This window comes from Herpailurus yagouaroundi, unplaced genomic scaffold (assembly GCF_014898765.1).
Source record: "Herpailurus yagouaroundi ecotype Mexico unplaced genomic scaffold, PumYag 162, whole genome shotgun sequence".
Lineage (NCBI taxonomy): Eukaryota > Metazoa > Chordata > Mammalia > Carnivora > Felidae > Herpailurus > Herpailurus yagouaroundi.
The window spans coordinates 35,171,618-35,191,264 of NW_024412403.1; the positions used below are offsets into that span (position 1 = coordinate 35,171,618).

The window sequence follows — 19,647 nt, forward strand, 5'->3', positions numbered from 1 at the left end:
GAAAAGAACAAGAATTCTTCACTGGAACCCACCTTCCAAAATTACTTTCCCTGATCTCTTATTTTTTCTTGACCTGAGGTCTTTACTGACCTCCTGAACTACTTTTTACTAGTATGGACAGATCCACTTCTCACCTAGCTCTCTGCCCCAGGATGCTGACTCATGTGGACCATATTCTCCAGAATACTGGTTTCTCATTGGGTTTGGTCAATTTGTAGCCCCAGTTAAGAGGTCAGAGAGAAGGAGAAGAATGAGACATGAGCGTATTTGTTTCCTTATTCCCTGGCTCCTTCCCTGTAAGGTTGCCATGGATAAACTATGTGTCTCACCAAAGCTCAGTGCTTCTCTCAAGATGGCCAACTCTTTTTCTGTGTTCCAGTAACTGATTCCTTATTCCTTATGGCTTAGGCAGGGTTGTTACCTGGCTGTTACTTTGGATGCTACTAGGCCCCCTCAGCCCACTCTCCTTTGAACTCTGGAGTGAATCCCCTGTATGCTCAACTTTGAAAACAGCCTTTTGGAAAAATAAACAAACAAACAAAAAACATTGTTCAGGAATGCAGTCTTCTACTCTTTCCTTATATCTCTAGAGTCTTGAAAGTTTAATTAGCCTTATATTAATTTTTTTTAAATTTTTTGTAATGTTTATTTATTTTTGAGAGAGAGAGAGAGAGAGACAGAGTATGAGCAGGGGAGGTGCAGAGAGAGGAGACACAGCATCTGAAGCAGGCTCCAGGCTCTGAGCTGTCAGCACAGAGCCCGACGCGGGGCTCGAACTCATGGACCATGAGATCATGACCTGAGCTGAAGTCGGATGCTCAACAGACTGAGTCACCCAGGCGCCCCAGCGTTATATATATATTTTTAAATATTTTCTATTTGGTAAATTCACAAAACATAGAAAGGAGACATTTACATGACCACATAAGCAGTTAGTATTTTCTTCCAAAGCATTCAATTGAAAAATGTTTTACAGAGAAAACAAAGCTACTATCTCAATGGTAGGTAACATTTCTTTTTTGTTAATGGTTACCAGATAATTCATAAGAGAAACATCCTCAAGTGAGTTATAAAGGTCAATCCCTTGTGAACTGAAATAAATTTTCAAGTTCAATTTAAAACAAGAATTTTAATTACCAAGATAGACTATCTAGGGATACTTCAGATAGAAAGGCCAAAAACCTCAAGTTAGTTGATTTTTTTTTTTCAACGTTTATTTATTTTTGGGACAGAGAGAGTCAGAGCATGAACGGGGGAGGGGCAGAGAGAAAGGGAGACACAGAATCGGAAACAGGCTCCAGGCTCCGAGCCATCAGCCCAAAGCCTGACGCGGGGCTCGAACTCACGGACCGCGAGATCGTGACCTGGCTGAAGTCGGATGCTTAACCGACTGCGCCACCCAGGAGCCCCAAGTTAGTTGATTTTTAATAGAGAACTTAACCCCTCCTCCAAAGAAAATTTGATACATCATTTCCCATAAATAAAAAACTAATTATATCACCATATTGACATTATAACACCATCTAAATGTTTCCTCACCATTTGAAACATCTAAATACTATGAGTAATATTTTGGACCTAAATTTCCAGTTAATTATCTTCACTGAAATTTTAAGAGAATAATAATGAGGAAAGATTCCACAACAGTTTACTTGATACTTGTTGAACATTTATTTACATTAGATGCTGATTTTCAAAGCCAAGTGAAAAGGTAAAAGCTACTTTTATTTATTTATTTTTGAGAGAGAGAGAGCATGTGCACACAAGCAACGCAGGGGCAGAGAGACAGGGAGACAGAGAATCCCAAGCAGTCTCTGTGCTGACAGCTCAGAGACCGACAAGGGTTTGAACCCATGAACCAGGAGATCATGACCTGAGCTAAAATCAAGAGTCCAATGCTTAACTGACTGAGCCACCCAGGTACCTCTACAATTTTTTTTTTTTTTTTTTTATCATAGGATCATTTCATCTCATCAAAGTCAATTAAATTTTTGAAAGAATAGTATAGTACATAGAATCCTGGACAAAGCATCCTAACCTGCTTCGGCTGCTATAGCAAAATACCACAGACTGGGTGGCCTACACCTAAGAGACATAGAATCCTCACAGTTCTGGAAGTTGGAAGTTTAAGATCAGGGTGTCAGGCTGGATGGGTGAGGGCCGTCTTAAGGGTTGCAGACTTCCTACATCTTCACATGATGGAAGGACTAGGGATCTCTCTGGAGCCCCTTTCATAAGGGCAGTAATCCCATTCAGAGAGCTGCCCCCTCATGACTGAAGCACCTCCAAAGCCCTACTGACTAGTACCATCACATCAAGCATTAGGATTTCAACATATGTTTTCTTGGGAGGATACAGACATTCAGATCATAGCAAAAAGTATAACGGATTTGGAGCTGGATGGGAAAGGCAAATGTTTACCATTGATTGCTTGTATGTATCAATAATCACTCATTCTCGGTAATCAATTACTTTTCCCCATGTATAAAAACGACTTGTCAAAATTAATTCAGTCACCATTTAACACAAGAAGTAGGTAAGGTGTCAGAACTCATAAAGTTTTCAAATTTAAGAAGCCAACAAATTTAAAAAGGAAAAAAAAATTAATAAGTTCAGTTCTTAAAAATAAAAAAACAAATGTCCATAGGACCTAAAGTGACAATGACACCAGTATAACAGTTGCCTTGCCTCAGAGTTTTCTAAACTCAGGCCACATAACTATACAGGAATCAAGCTCTTTGGCTTATTCTTTCAAGGACTGGGCCTAAAAGTGGCTCTATTATTTAATAAATACTTCTTGAGTGCTTGCTCTGTGCCAAGCAGTGTTCCAAGAATTAAGAATAGACAGTATTAGGAAACAAAACAGCATAGGCCCCTATTCTTGTGGAGTTTATACTGACTTGGAAGGGATTATTTATATTAAATGTAAATCCCTCTTATTGTATACAGTAGCTACTTTGTCTCCTTTTCACTATAGATTAAGAAGAACCTTGGCTGCTATCCCATGTTAAAAAGTCTCTTTATTCTAGGCAATACACTCTTCTGGTAACTATATTATGTGTGGCAATATTTCAGTAATTTTCTGATATACTTACAATTTCATGATTTGTAAGAGAAATAAAATAAAAAGACGACCAAAAAAACAAACCAAAACAAAACAAAACTGCAAAACAACTACACGATACATTTTGGTTTTACTTTAACTGAGTTAATATTGTTAAATAATGAACACCAATAAAAATAATAATTTAGGGGCGCCTGGGTGGCGCAGTCGGTTAAGCGTCCGACTTCAGCCAGGTCACGATCTCGCGGTCCGGGAGTTCGAGCCCCGCGTCGGGCTCTGGGCTGATGGCTCAGAGCCTGGAGCCTGTTTCCGATACTGTGTCTCCCTCTCTCTCTGCCCCTCCCCCGTTCATGCTCTGTCTCTCTCTGTCCCAAAAATAAATAAACGTTAAAAAAAAAAAAAATTAAAAAAAAAAAAAAATAATAATAATAATTTAGTCATAGGATTTGTCATGATAAATGCTTTGAATGCAATCATATGTCCAAACAAGGGAAAGAAATAAGGGGACATGGAAACATTATATAATTTTATTAGCATGGGATAAACTCAAGTAAATGTTAGAGGTGTTATATAACCAAATGCCTGAAATCTGTAATCCAGGCTATCAGACCCATCCTTCCAGCTTCCCTTGAGGCGACAAGAGAGGAGAGCTGTGTGGGTTCTGTAAACCCTGAATACAGAAACATACAGTTAGGCAAAGCAGTGGGTATGTGGAGGACACTCAGTCTGCCTCTGACAAGGAGGTCCCTAGGCCAATCCAGGTAACCTTAATACAGAAGAACAGGAGAAACAAGAGCCTTGATGTTCAAGACCAGAAAGAAGAACCACCAGGAAAATCATGTCCCCCAAATGCATAGATCTCCAACACACAGGATTGCCTCCCACATTCATGTGGCTCATCATAAAATCAATTTTATCAAGACTCTCTTTACAGGTAAAAATTCTCTACATTTGCTGCTTTGAAGACAGTTTTCATTTTTGTATCAAATTTTCTTTTTTTCAAGTTAGACTTCTGTAATTACTCACTCACTCCTTATATATAGTTTCCAAAGTTGATAATAATAGTTAATAAGTTTAGTACCTTACCAAACATACAGTTCCAATATAACACAATGTGTTGATGACTTCTCATAAATTTTCCTCTATTTGAATATTTAGACTGTTTCTCCCATAATTATCATGCATCAGTTTACATTCTAATATTTTCAATCAAACTTCGAAAACAGAACAAAAAGAAAGTAAGTTCACATAAAAACAGGAGGGTAGAAAGTACCTTTAATTTGGATCCATGAGGTACAAGTTGAGATTTATTCTGCTTTGGTGGGATATAAAGCTCCCACTTTCCATAATCCAGTTTCTTATATGGATATGAAAATGGATTCCAATCATCTAAAAAAAAAATAAAGAAGATCAGTTAGCAACAGCATGGTAAGACTAATATTTAATGGATTTCAAACAAAGCATAATATGCTGCCTACTTGTACAGAATTAAATTGCCTAAAAAATGCTACGTTTTCTAAGGTGTTAAGCAAAATACTCTACTAACCTTTTAGAAAAAAGCAGGTTATTTTTAATTTATTTTTAAGGAATGTATTTGAAAGTTTCCCTTTTGCATATTAAAATTAAAGATTACAACTTTTTCAATTGTTCTTCCAATTCTATCAATAAATAGAATGTAAAAGAAAATGATGGGATCTTTTCTAAGAAAAACCATCAACAAAGGGAGTTAATATGAAAAAACAGAAATGCATTCTTGGTGATTAGACAAGATACATATTATAGCAGAATAAAAATGATGAAAAATAATTAAAATCATATTACATATATCAAAATCCACAAGTGTATGACAGAATTAAGTTTAAAAGGTTGTAAAATATAGGGGGCAGAAGAAAGGTAGATTGCTGATCCTGGAAGAAAGTCAAAATGAACAACAACAGACCCATGCACACATGGAAACAAAATCAGTAAGTAAAGGACACACTGTTCAGTAAGTGGTACTGGGACAATTGGCTATCCTTATGAAAAAAAAAAAAAAAAAAAAAGAAAGAAAAATAGATCTCTACCTAATATTATGCCCAAGAATCATTTGAGCACGGATTGATATTTCAACATGATAGGCAAAACTGCAAAATGCTTACAAGAAAATACAGAAAAATATATTTATAACCTCAGGTTTAAAAACTGTTTTTTTAAACAATATAAAAAAAAAAAAAACACATTAAGAACAAGCCTGATAAATTCAACCAGCAAAATTATAAATGTATCTTCACAGACGGATGGATGGATAGACAGAATGACAAGACAAACTGCCAACTGGGAGAATACATTTATAATGAATATACCAAGAAAAAGAGAACATCCAAAGTATAAGAAAAATGTCTATAACTCTCTAAATGTCTATAAAAATGACAAAAACACTCAGCAGAGGACACACAACAGGCCAAGAAACATGTAATAATGCTCAAGCTCACTCATAATTAGGGAAACACAAATTAAAAGAACAGTGAGACGCCATTTACCACCCACCGGATTAGCAAAACTTAAGAGTTTGAAAATAACAGATAGTCAGCAAGGATATAAAATAATGCTGCAACTGAGAGTATAAATTGATAAACAACTTGGCATTATACAGCAAAGTTGAAGATAACGTTCACTTAAAAGTCCAGCAATCCTACCCCACCTAGGTAATAGCTTAGAGAAATATGCACAAGATAGCATTCACAAATGTTCAGTGAAGAACTGTTTAGAATAGCAAAAAATTGAAGCTATCAAAATGTAAGTCAGACATAGAATGAGTAAATATGTTGTTACAATTAAACAATGAAATGCTATACAACAATATACACTAAATGGAACAGAGCAAATATATATAGCAAATACAGCATAAAAATTAATTTTAAAATGGTATGGAAGAATACCATTTAAATGAAGTTCAAAAATATGCAGAAGAGTATTATATAACATTTATAGATACATGTGCGTATAAAAAAATATCAAAAGGAAAATGAGAATGTTAGACATCAAATTCTACGGGGGATTTCCACTGGGTAAAGGAAAGTAAACACAGGAAGCTTCAATAATATCTGTAACTTCTATATCTTAAGGTAGGTGGTGTATAAAGAGATGCTTATTATATTATTTCCTATTTGTTTCTATCTAAATTATTTCATAGTTCTAAAAAAAAATAAGCAGCACTGTGATGCCATGCACTGTGGTGCTAGACATTAGATTCTCAATGAAGAAGGTAATAAAAACATCAGGAAGCTTGTTTTATGCCATGATTTCCTTCTCTACAACACCAATGCTTTCACCACAACAGTTCTAAATATCTTCACCTCCAGCCAGTGAATGTTGGTTGGGGATAGAGTGGGTGTGAGAAACAGTGTTTAAATAGAGACCTTTCTAAACATTTCCCTACTTCTTATCCTGAAGACATTCTGAAAATGTCTTAAGGTCGTTTATAATTAAAAAAACAGCTCAACAGGCTCTGTGTTCTTATAGTTTCCTGTTCTTAAAATCTCAAATCCATCTGACCTACATACAGTGTGACATTCGTTTACCAAAGCAAAGAATTCAGGGCATAATTCGGGGAAAAAAAAAGCTTGAAATATGAATATCTGGGTACTGTAACACTTCACACATTTACTGAATTTCTTTTTAAGCTAATCACTTAAGACAATTAATAAACTTAAGACAAGCAGCAGATCTTTTCCTGGTTAGTTAGATCTGAAAATAAAGGGTACAGTTCATTAGTTCATTCATTCATTCCTTAAATATGAACTGAATGCTTAATATCGGCCCCACTCAATGCCAAACTCAAAATTAGTGTTCAGAATGACAGTCATATCTCAAGAAAAAGTTAAATTAAGAGTACACCAAAATGAATAATAGAATTTACAATGGAGAGTCACTAAAAACTCAACTACAAATAAGATTTTATAATTTTGAAAGTGAATCTTCAATTATATGGGTAATTTACAAATGCAGATTTATGTAAAAGCTGTTTTTAGTAATGTGAAAATCAATGTGCTTTTGAATATTACTTTTTGAATTTCCGTTGAACTAGTTATTCAACTTGCAGTCACTTAAGTTTTAAGATCTCATTAAACAAGTATTAATATTTGTATAAAGAAAAATACTTTTACTGATTCACATTTTCCTTATATAGTATCTTAGAGATATAAATCTTCTAAAGCACATGCTGATTATTTGTAATTCTACATTGTGAAAAAAAAAAACTTGTTCTGTCATCTTCAAGGGTTTCATGTTATTAGCACCCCTCCAACTCATGGAAACTCAGGTGCTTATTTTATTGCAGTTACATTTTTCTTGCCAAACCCACCCTTCAAAGCAAAATTTAGAGCATCTTCACATATGCCCCCAAAGAAAATCCATGCCACCAACCGCCATAAACAATGTAGAATATATCTAAACATTTCATATGGGAAAGAGACGAAAGTTTACAAAGCATGCATGCGTGAAACAACTTGAGATGTTTTCATCAGACAATTCTCCACACAAATCCCTCTTGCGCCACACCACTGAGTCAGATGAGTCTGTCATTTTCTTGACTCTTTCTCCAATTACTGTTAGCCCTGAATTTTCCTCACTCATCTCCTTCATTAGTGTGGCTTCTTTTCCATTGGAAACATGGACACCAATAATACTTCCCACTTCCATACTATAACACGCATATGAAAGACTGTTACTCCCTAAAATCGGTTTTCCAAAATAGCTAATAAGATGCTTTTCTCCAGAAATAGATCTAAGGCCAAGAAAAAGAATAATAAAAAAAATGGATTTGGACCTGACACTTAGTTAAGAAAGAAGGAACCAACATTAAGGCACATCTAGGAATAACTGAAGGAACCAACTGTGAAAGTACACAAATTAAAAATAAATTAATTACAAAATTAAAATAAATAAATAAAAAGTAAATATCAAATGACCAATATAAAAACTTTAAATAAAATTGAATACTTTATTTGTAAATTGAATTTGCTTCACAAAAATACAGAAGGCAAAAATAACAGAGGCTGGAAGACAAATTTTAGGAAAATATTTCCTTTTGTGAAATGAGTCAGGAGACTTTATTCCTAAACATAACTGAAAATAATAGCAACAACAAGAATGATTAATGATTCTAAGCCACACCAGAGATAGTTTTAGAACCAGATTACTCAAACTTTTCTCATTTTAATCTTGCAAGGTTTATATTCGGAGTACACAAGATGGAATCAACTTTATTTAAGCAAATGGTTTGTATCCCTATGTAGGCCTCAGGATAGGACCAAAAATATCCTATTACCACATTGGACAATTATTTGCTGCTCTATCAAGCACAGAACTAACTTTGAGAGTTTTGCAGTTCAGTGATTCAGTGGTTCTCAAACTTTAGCTCATAACCAGAATTACCTGGGCTTATTAAAACAGAGTTTTTGATTCAGTAGATTTGAAGTATGGCCTAATACTTTGTATTTCCAACAAGTTCCCAGGTGATGTTGATGCTACTGGCTTAGGGACTATATTCAAGACAACTGCCTGGTTCAGTAGGTATGTTCAGTTGTGCTCTACTCCTAGCTTTGTGAGTGATTTTCTAGATTAAATTAAGTTTATGGACTATCAAATAATGCTCTAAATCAATAGGTCAAGGAAATTCTGAAATAGGAAATGTCATTAATAATCCTTCAAAATTAGTATTACTCACATGAAATTTAGGATTTAAGATTTGGAAATAAATAGGGTTGTAAAGCCCAGAAAGAAGGCTAGTGAGATAAAGATTATGGAACAGAGCTAACATATTAAGGACCTTAAAAAATTTTTTTTTTTAAGTTTATTCAGTTTTGAGGGAGAGAGAGAGACAGAGTGAGAGCAGGGGAGGGGCAGAGAGAGCGGGAGACAAAATCCAAAGGAGGCTCCAGGCTCTGAGCTGTCAGCACAGAGCCCGACGTGGGGCTCGAACTCACAAACCGTGAGATTGTGACTTGAGCTGAAGTCAAACGCTCAACCAACTGAGCCATCCAGGCGACCCTAACATATTAAGGAATTTTAATGTATTAATGTCAGGGAACAAAAATTAACAAATTTAAATGTGAAAAGATAACATATATTAAGACCATTATTCAATATACTGTTATTAATGTCTACATATAATGTTTTCTACAATATTCTCATCAAGAGATTGCTTGGTTAAAATGTTTGCCCCACTGTTCACTGACCATGAATAAAAATTTGGAATCTTTTATCTAGAAAAGTAGCATTAAAATTTTAAAATGCTAACATATTAACTCATTTTTCTTTCTATGCCTCATTTCCTTCCATAATGTAGACAGACACTGCCAAGTTCAAGGATTAGAAACACCCAAAACAATTTGTTTAATTGTTCTAATTTTGGTAAAATTTTAAGATCATGTTTCCTGCCTGCATAAATTATTGCATTATAACATTTTCTAGGGCACTTAATATTTATCAAGTTATGATAACCTGACACGTTTTTAAAGCAAACAGTTTAATAGGTATTTTATTATTAACTGGCTAAAATTTACCATCATATTTGATAATGCAAAAGATTCTATTTGTCCATAGACTCAAAACAAGCAGACTAAATTTAAATCGAGATATGGAAAAGAAACAATGTGTGATGCATAGTTTAATATGAACTGCAAACACACGTTCGGCACAGGCAGCCAAACATTAACTTAAGGTCACTGCATCAGGCTCACTAACTCTATATTTATCTCAAACCCAACAACCTTTCTTTTTCTGTTGTAATAATCCTCACATAAAATTCTTAAATGTCAACCTCCCTCAAATATTCCCAAACTCTTTAACCCACAGTAAAGTATTTCTCTTCATCAGCACTTATGCACCTCATTGCTATAGAGTTCTTGAGTTTCACACAAAATTTCCTTATGCATGGTTGAAATCATTCCAACTTACCCTGTAGAGCCTTACACCTTTGATGCGGATGTCAGTGTGCTGAAGAACATGGTCCACATTTAGGCCAATCCCTGACGCGTAGACTTCACACAGCAGTGACTTAAGAGCCCTGGTGAATGCAGCAGGTAAAGCTAATGCAAAGCCACTACTGACCTGTATGGCAGATTTCAGTCACTTCCCATCTGAGTGCATAACAGTTATACACTTACGTCATTACAGTTGTTCGATATTTGGAATATGACCTCCTTAAAGCAACTAAACACTCTTCATCATCATACAATGTTATTTAATTATTTCAAGCTTCGTATCATGCAAAGTTTATGTAGATTTATGCAAAGTTAGTTTGTCAAATGGAAGTTCTAGGGACTTCTCTCATGCCAAGAAAGCATCTACTCTGTTCCCAAGAAGTCATAATGTTGAGAACTGAAACTTCCCATGGCATTGCCTTTACCTAGGATTATGAGAGGAATACATAGCCTCTGTAGGTGGAAGACAGTAGTCCTTTCTGACATACACCCCTGCCAGATCTCCTTTGAGATCTCCTCTCCTTTGTTTTTTTCTCCTCCAGGTAATTCTTCCCTTAGTTGGGTAGCTGGGAATCATCATTCTTCAAATTCTGCTTGCAGCTGGTACCCTGGGAATAATCTTATTAAGACCTCCAGCATTTATTTCTTAGGAGAAATGCTCTTAACACATATTAGTTTAGGTTACCTGTGCTTTTCAAAAACAAAATCTAGAGTAAGTCAGAATGCCTCTAACTTCAGAACCAATTGAATATTAATACCTTATTATAAGGAACAATGTTCAGTCCTGTGGAGCTTTCTGGAAATTAGAGAACAAATCAAATAATCTAGAGCTTCACTCACTGAACTGTTTTTAAAGGTATGCACAGAAGAAAAGGGCTCCATAATCAAAACATGCATGACAAAAGTGACTTCATTAGAATTAATGTTTCTTTAATTCTAATTACAGGAAAGGTATATTATGACACATTTTGTGAAAGAAAGAGGATGATAAAACTGAATATGTGTAGTTTCTTGTGATTTTCAAAAGTATGAAAATATAATCCCAAAAAATGAATAGAAGCGATTATGTATATAGGAAGGAATAATACTGATGAGTAATTTACGGTATTATATTTTTGACTACAAAATGAGGTAAGCAACTCAAATAATTAAAAAACTTATTGTCAAAAAGGGGGATAATAAGAAAAAAATCCCTTAAAGTAGAAACTGAAATAAATGAACCTATGTACTGGTATTTGGAGGTGGGGTCTTGGGAAGGTAACTAGGCCATGAGGGTAGAGCCCTCATCAATGGGTTTAGTGCCTTTATAAAAGAGGCACTAAACACCAAATCTGTTAATGTCTTGATCTTGGACTACCCAGCGTCCAGAACTATGAGAAATAAATTTCTGTTGTTTACAAGCCACTCAGTCTATTCTGTTGCAGCAGCCCAAGAGACTAAGACAAAGCTTATCTTTACTTTTCTATATACCAAGAAATTTCCATAGTAAAAATTTAAAAACTAATCGTGTAAAGTTTCTGTGCACAAATACTTGCCTAAATCTCTTTCCTTGTTGTCAATTATGAAAAGTGATCTTATCAAACAATGGGGTGTGTTTTATTTATTTATGGTTCTAAATTAGATTAATAAAAACTACTTTCTAGATAGACATTTCCAGTTCATATTTCCAGCAGCAGCATATGAGTATGCTTAACTACTCCTATCCTCATCAACACTAGGGATTATAATTTTAACAAGGCATGCCAGCCTCACTCAGGCAGGGATTACTAAGAGAATGAGGCCCTAATGCCCAAAGGATCCACTGTATACAACAAACTAATTTCTCTTCAATACATCTGGAATAGTACTCATGACCATACTCAGGAGAATTTAGAAAATAGGCATTTGAATCATTTTCTGTGTTCTGTGGATCAGATGAGGAACAGGCATGAGAAAAGTTGCCTCTCACAATTGTCCTAGCTACAACAGATAGCTTTTGATACAGTGTTTTCATTTCTTTTAAAAACAGGCTGCAATTAAAACTTTTGATTATTCTTTTCTCTTATTGTTATTTGGGAGGAACTGAGTGGTGTGTGTTATATTTTCTTTCAAGCTTTTTCATTTATTTCTAGTTTTATTGAAATGAAATAATGCGGTGTACTTTATGGCCTAATACAGTGGTAATCACTCCAGTGATTTATTTACCAATCTATTTATTTTTAGTAATATAAACCATTCAGTTATCTCAAAATAGATTTTATGGAAAACTCCATGAAAACTACATAAAACATGTGAAAGCAAAGTTGCTCTGCTTGAAGTTCCCCTGCCTAGCTGGGCTGGGTCCCCTCCTCACCAATTACTGCTTCGCTTAGAGCCCACCACTCAAGTTCTAAAAACACTCAGTTCTAAAAAGTGTTCTGATATATGTTCTACCTTTGTTGATATTCCATATCCTTGAAAATATGTAATTTGTTTTAAAGTTTCAATTTATTTTTAGTTTACTCGATTCAGTACAAGTTAAGAGTACACTGAATTCTATCATGGCAATTGGGTTTGAAAACCTATTCAATTTCTAGCAACTCTTGCCATCTATACTTGACCAAGAATAATTGTTACTTGGGACCTAAGGGTAATGGGATTTATCTTTGCTGTGACTCCTATTATTGATTTCTATGCCATTTTACCTGGGTTTGGTTTTGGTCTGGACTTGACTATCCTTTTATTTTATAATCTTTAAGTGATAGTAAAGCAGGGAGACATTAATAGTTAAATAGTTAAAGCCATGAAGTGGTACAATATTTGCTTAAGAAAGAACATAGAAAAAACAAAATATCACCTGGGTGCTCATTGGGATGAGCACTGGGTGCCAATATATGGAAGCCAATTTGACAATAAATTTCATATTAAAAAAGAAAAGAAAAAAAAAAGACAAAATAGGAAAGGGAAATAATGGAAGAAAAATACTAATGCAATATGATCAATCATCAGAGGCAGCAACAGCATTCCATGGGCCAAGAATGGCCCTCAATTATGTTTTAATTGACCAGTACATTGAACTGTATCCCTCCATGTCAACAAATATCGGAAGCTGAGTAGGGAGGCTCTCAGAGAACACACACTCCAGCTCACTTTTATATGCTTATCACTATGGGTCACAACTTAATCCATTTCTGACTTCCCTGGCTTCAGCACAGATTTGAATTTAGGAATCTCCTCTACACCTTAAAATTTAATCTTTTATCTTAAGATATTCTACCTAAACTGGACTCTGGGGGGCGGGGGAGTGCATGTCAGAGATCTACAGTAATCAGACAAGCAATTCTAAAGTTTTCCTCTGAACCCTATAACCACCTATGAAAATACACCAGTGAATGTAAAATAATATTTACTAATATAGCTAGCAATGTTACAACCCAGGTGTCTGTGATCAACTGATTTTTGACAAAGGAGACTAAGATCATTCAAAGAAAAAAGAATAGTCTTTTCAATGGATAGTACTAGGACAACTGCATCTCTACACACAATAGAATATATTTGGACCCCTACTCCAAAACATGCACAAAACTAATTCAAAATGAATCAAAGACTTAAATATAAGAGTGAAAACTATAAAGTTCATAGAAGAAAACACATGAGTAAATCTTTGTGACCCAGTTCTTAAACATGGCACCACAAGTATGAGTAACAAAAGAAAAAAATGGTAAATTGTATTTCTCCAAAATTAAAAATTTTATGTGTCAAAGGACACTATCAGGAAAGTGAAAAGACAACTCACAGAATGGGAGAAAATGTTTGCAAATCATATATCTAACAAGGGACTTAAGTCTAAACTATGCAAAGAATATTTAGAACTTAATAATAAAAAGACAAATAACCAAACTTCTTAAATGAGCAAAGGATATAAATAGATCTTTTTACAAGGAAGGCATAGAAATGGCCAATAAGCACATGTAATGATGTTCAATCTCCTTAGTCATTAGGAAAATGAAAATCAAAACCACAATAAGATATCACTTCATTCACAGTGGGGTGACGACAGTCAAAACCAAGGATAATATTTATTGGTGAGGGTGTGGGAAAATTGCAAACCCCATTCACTGCCGGTGGAAATGTAAAAGAGTTTGAAAGTTCCTCAAAAAGCTAAAGACACAAAGATATAGTTACTATTTGACTCAAAAATTCCACTCATAGTTATATACCCAAGAGAAATAAAAGCATACATCCATACAAAAACTTGTATATGAATGTTCATAGCAGCATTACCCATGATAGTTAAAGGTAAACACACACATATCCATTAACTAATAAATGGATAAAGAAAATTTTGCATATCCATTCAATAGAATGTTACTCGGCCATAAAAAGGAATGAAGTACTTATACATGTGACAACATGGAACCTTGAAAACATTATGCCCAGTGTAAGAAGCCAGTCACAAAAGACCACATATAATTTCCCTTGTGTGAAATATCCAGGGTATGCAAATTTATATAAAGTATTGGTTGCCTGGGGCTAGGGAAGGGATGGGAAGATTGTGAGATGATACCTGTAGGGTATAGAGCTTTTCGGGTGATGAAAATTTTCTAAAATTGACTGTGGCTATGTTTGCACAACACTATTTTCAATACACTAAAAACCATGGAATTGTATGCTTTAAATAGTTAAGTTGTATAGTATGTGAATTCTATCTCAATAAAGCTGTTAAAAAATAAGAAAATATTTTAAAGGTCAGATAGCCTTTATCTGCTCATTTCTACTGAGCTTTTTTGCCCTACACTAAAATCAGATTGTATCAGAGATATCGTAAAGGGAAAGACCATGCAGGGAGACATATATAAAAATTTAATGCTGAGAAGATAGCTTGGTCAATAAGTAGAATAAAGAGTCAAGCTGGACAGTTGAAGCCTTCTCTGAAGAGAAAATGATTAAATATTTCAAGGCTTTGCAAAGATAAACAACTTGACCATATTAGAAGATGGGGGGGAAATAAGTATATCTTCTCCTGGAGCCCAGACTAGCAGTAGATTTATGGGTGATTACCAACGTAAACATACAAACTGCTGCTGATGTTAGAACTTATGCTGGACTCTAGAAGAGTCCTATAAGGAAAAGAAATCTATAAAACTATCATAAAACCCACTCTCTTAAAAACAAATGGTTTGAGCAGAGGCTGTCACAAATGATACAGGGATGGAGGGTTTTATTGTGATAGAAGAAGTAATAAAAGTCATTACATTAACAAAAAATAGGATGACTTGGTGACACTGAGGGCAGCAACAGTAGTTATGGGTTGTCCTCAGAGCCTGACATTCAATATATAATTCAATTACCTCAACAGTCCTATAAAGTAGTACAGATTTCATCTGATGGATGAGGAAACAAGCTAAAAAAGAGGGAGAACAATAAAGCCAAAGTCCCACAGCTATTAAATGACAGAGCTAGGATTTGAATCCATGTTAGTTTGACTACTGCTTCTGTGGGTACTCTTACTCTGTAGGACATTCATAAACCATCTGGACCCCGTCCAGCTTGTCTCTCCATTAGAAATCTGCATAACACACATTGCGCTCTTAACTAGATTTTATGTTTGTACTATGCATTAAAGCTATTCTTTTGGAATCTTATGCTTTAAGAAATAACTTCTGCATGTGGATTTTTTAATTAATAGAAAGCTCAACAGTATATGTTTTCAAACCTTGAAACTGTTAGGCAGGTCTGTGGCAGTTATCAGAGAAAGAGATGCATCAGTCTGTCAAACACAGGGCACTCTGGACCACAATGCCCAAACAAGTCACCATTCCCAGTCAAGCAACTGATAGAGCACATGATTCAGGCTGCTCTTTAGACTAATTCAATGCTAACTGTCAACAATAATCCTAGCATTACCCTCTGTGTATAGCCATATGGAAGACAACTGTAGAATTAAAAGAGAGTGACAGCAAGAGAGAGAGAGAGAGATTTTCCCCCTGGGGCCTACAAGGTGTGCAGGAGCAGAGAAATCAGACAGTTGGATGCAGATTTACAGGGCAAGTGTGGTAGAAGGCCAGTATTCAAAGAAAAAGAAACTTTCAGGAAGATAGTGATTGGAGAGCCTAGATCAAGGGGTCCAAAACAGACATCAAACAGATCTAATCACGTCAGAAAGCATCATGGATCTAGACGTCTCATTCAGCCTGGAGTGACTTTCATCATGGAGTCAGGAACAGGGAAATGTTGCTATAGCAATCTTGGCACCTTTTTTTTTTCTTTTGCCCTTTTACACAATGAATTTTGATAATGCTTTGCAACAATTCCCCCGTCCCTCATCAGCAGCCTCATCCCCGACCAAAAAACATCTTGATTGCTACCCCATCATTTTCCCTAAGTATATCTAGACCCCTAAAAACCACAGCCACCCTAGAAAATCCATAAATACATGCGTGACAAATAAATGTTACTGTTGTTACATATCGAATTTGGGATAGTGTGTTACACAGCATTACTATGGCCACAGCTGACTTGTGCACCTAGGAAGAGTGAGCATTACCCCTCTGAACATCCCACAAGTAGCCTAAACGTGTATCTGTTACAGCACTTATTACATGTGTCTATCATTTATTTTTATTTTGCAAGTGAACATAAAGAGAATTCCTTTAATAAGACTTCATTATACACTAAGATTATAAAAAATTATCTCTATTTACCAAGAAATAGAAACGATTCAGAAGCACAAACATCTAAGTAACTCCTTTTTATTAATCTTTTCAAATAATAGGTATCACTAACTAAATTATGAAGAATTAAAAGCAAAATTGTATTAATTAAAAGAAACATGAATGTGTTTACTCGTATTTGAAGAATAGATCTTGATTTTCTCCTTTATGTTCTGAACTCTAAAAATATGTGTAACTTATATAATAAACACATTTCAGAAGATCACATTTTTATGAATAATATTTAATTATGTATTAATTATAGATAATATACACGTAAAGAGAAAAGTTACAAAACTGTAAGGTTTTAAAAAGTATATATGTGTATATTATATAAATATATGTAAAAATATAATTAATCTGAAATATACAATTAAATATCACCATTCAAGGGGTACCTGGCTGACTCACTCAGTACAGCTTGCTCTGGATTTCAGAGTTGTGAGTTCAAGCCCCATGTTGGGTGTAGAGCTTACTTCAAAAAAAGTATCACTGCTTAAAGCTGATTTTCTAAAATGTTCAATAGGCTGTTAATCTGAAGATTCACAAAATGCCTAATTATCCCTATCTACACACAAATAGCATCTAAAATAGCCTCTATGTGTGATATCTACATTTATAACACACATAACACATAATTCATTAGGCTACACTCCTTCTTTTCTGAAATCCCAAATCCAAGAAAATTGAATCACTTTTAAATGAACCAATGTGTTTATTAGATCTGTGGGGTGTAAGAAAACTTCAATTGCTGCTCTGTGTCATGCTGATATAGGCATAAACTCTCAGGTTAAACTTCCCTCTTTGTAGTACAAGTTTCAATTTGGATTTTAAAAAGCTTGAGGCCATCAATTTTCACATCTTTCCCCACTCCCATTTCAGAAATCAGAGAGCCAATTTCAGGAAAATACTGGCAAGTTATATGGAGGTTTAACATGTTCAAGAATAAATCTGACTTCCATTAAGGCAATTCCATTAAAATAAAGCACATTGAAACCACTTACTATTACCAGGTTTTCTGGCTTCTAATTTAATAGTCATTTATCTAAAGTCAAACAAAGTGAATAATCATGTTTTTTTTTAACTACTGTACTGATCAGCTTCAGAAACTCTAAAATTTGAAACAAAATCATTAAAATGTTTCTGTCACTTTTAACTACCTCCTAACAGAGCCTGCAAGGCTCTGCCTTCTTATCCCATTACACTCTTCCCCCATCACTACAGGGCAAGGCCACTGTACCACTTTTTTATTTTTTTTAACAGACTAAGCTCCCTCTATCCTCTCTTGATCACTGGCCATTTGTCCATATACAAACCCTTTGAATCAGATAGAGAACTATTTGCTTTCTCTGTGCCTGCCCCTGGTCTCTCCTCATTTATGGAAACTGCTGTCCTACCTTGTACTATGTGGACCCAGTTCTCTGATATCAGGTGGACACTCAGTATCAATGAAGGTCATATGTACATCCCTTCATCCTATCTCTATGTACATGTTTTCTCTCTAAATTCCTCCTATTAAATAGGTTCCCAAAGAAATGAATGAACTAGATTTCATTATCAATCAAGTAAAACAATAAAAGCTAGATACAGAAATAGCAATAAAAAAGTAATAAGGTAGATATCTCTCCAGCTCTAGTAGTGGATCAGGCACATAGGAGAAACTCAATATGTGCATTAAACAAATAGTTACCAAAACTAATCATTGTTTTATAGTTACATTTAACATGAATTTTTAAAACTACAATAGTGATACTGTTCATCTTAAAGTATGTACTAAATGTTGGCTAATAATTCATTTCTTTAGCCATTATTATTTATCTTAACCGAATGAATATCCTCAAATATTCCACAAGAGTAGCATGATCATAATTTTAAATGATACAATTTTTTTTAATCATCTCTGATTAAATCTATGAGATTCATCTATAAGAGTCATCTATGATTCTCTTTATTGTCCTGTTTTCCTGTATTAGATGTTATAATAGTTGTTTGGGTGATTAAGCCCAACTTAAATAACTGAATTGATACTTACCAAAGACCCCCTCTTTCCCTAAGATAGTACACTCAAAAGTCAGGTGGTTCTTCTTCAATACCTACTACTACTACTACACACACACACACACACACACACACACACACACACACACACACTCTTCAGTACATTAATATATACTTCATACACATATATTTATACATTATTTATTTTTATTTATGGAAACAAAAAGCTGTGTGTGGTGTATATGCTTGTGTGTGTCTTAAAATAAATGACATAATATTGAATGTTATGTCCTGTAACTTGATTTCCACCTTTCCCTCATTCACCATATTCAATCGGGTCATATCATCCAGCAAACTATTTTTTTTTAATTTTTAATTAATGTTTATTGATTTTTGAGAGGAGAGAGAGAGAGAAAGAAAGTGGGGGAGGGGCAGAGAGAGAAGGAGAGAATCCCAAGCAGGGTTCACGCTGTCAGCACAGAGCCTGACATGGGGCTCAGTCTTACAAACCATGAGATCCAGACCTGAGCCAACATCAAGAGTCGGGCACTTACCCAACTGAGTCACCCAGGCACCTGGGCCAACAAACACAATTTCTTAAAGCTTTCTTCAAAACTAATTTCAAAATCACCTTGAAAGGTGAAATTCATACAATTAGAAACAATCCAGTGAAACTGTATGTGAAAGATATAGTCAAAGAAGCTGAGATTTGAAAAGTGGCAGCCAAAAATTAAAAATGAAAGTGATCTTAATGATATGAAGTTTGACTCTTCAAATACTTTGAAAAGAAATTAATATGAGTTCTCTTTCAAGTCAGGCAACTTCGAATTTTCTTGTTTCACAACTCAAAGGTAAAGAATGTAAACTGTTTAATTACTTATACTATCCATTGTCATATATATACACATATATATATGGAATTTCGATTCCATATATGTCACACACCCAC

At 34.8% G+C, this 19,647-nt stretch overlaps 1 protein-coding gene across 3 annotated transcripts in view; it reads right to left on the reverse strand.

Moving 5' to 3' along the window:
* Positions 1–19,647, reverse strand: part of GBE1 (1,4-alpha-glucan branching enzyme 1) — a 289,276-nt gene that overhangs the window by 197,690 nt on the left and 71,939 nt on the right. For all 3 annotated transcript variants that reach the window (XR_005793231.1, XM_040484218.1, XM_040484217.1), the window contains exon 3: positions 4,338–4,453. Coding sequence is in view for 2 of the 3 variants with exons in the window: in XM_040484218.1 (XP_040340152.1) it covers positions 4,338–4,453 (116 nt within the window). In the remaining variant the exon portion in view is untranslated. The remainder of the gene's footprint in view (positions 1–4,337; positions 4,454–19,647) is intronic.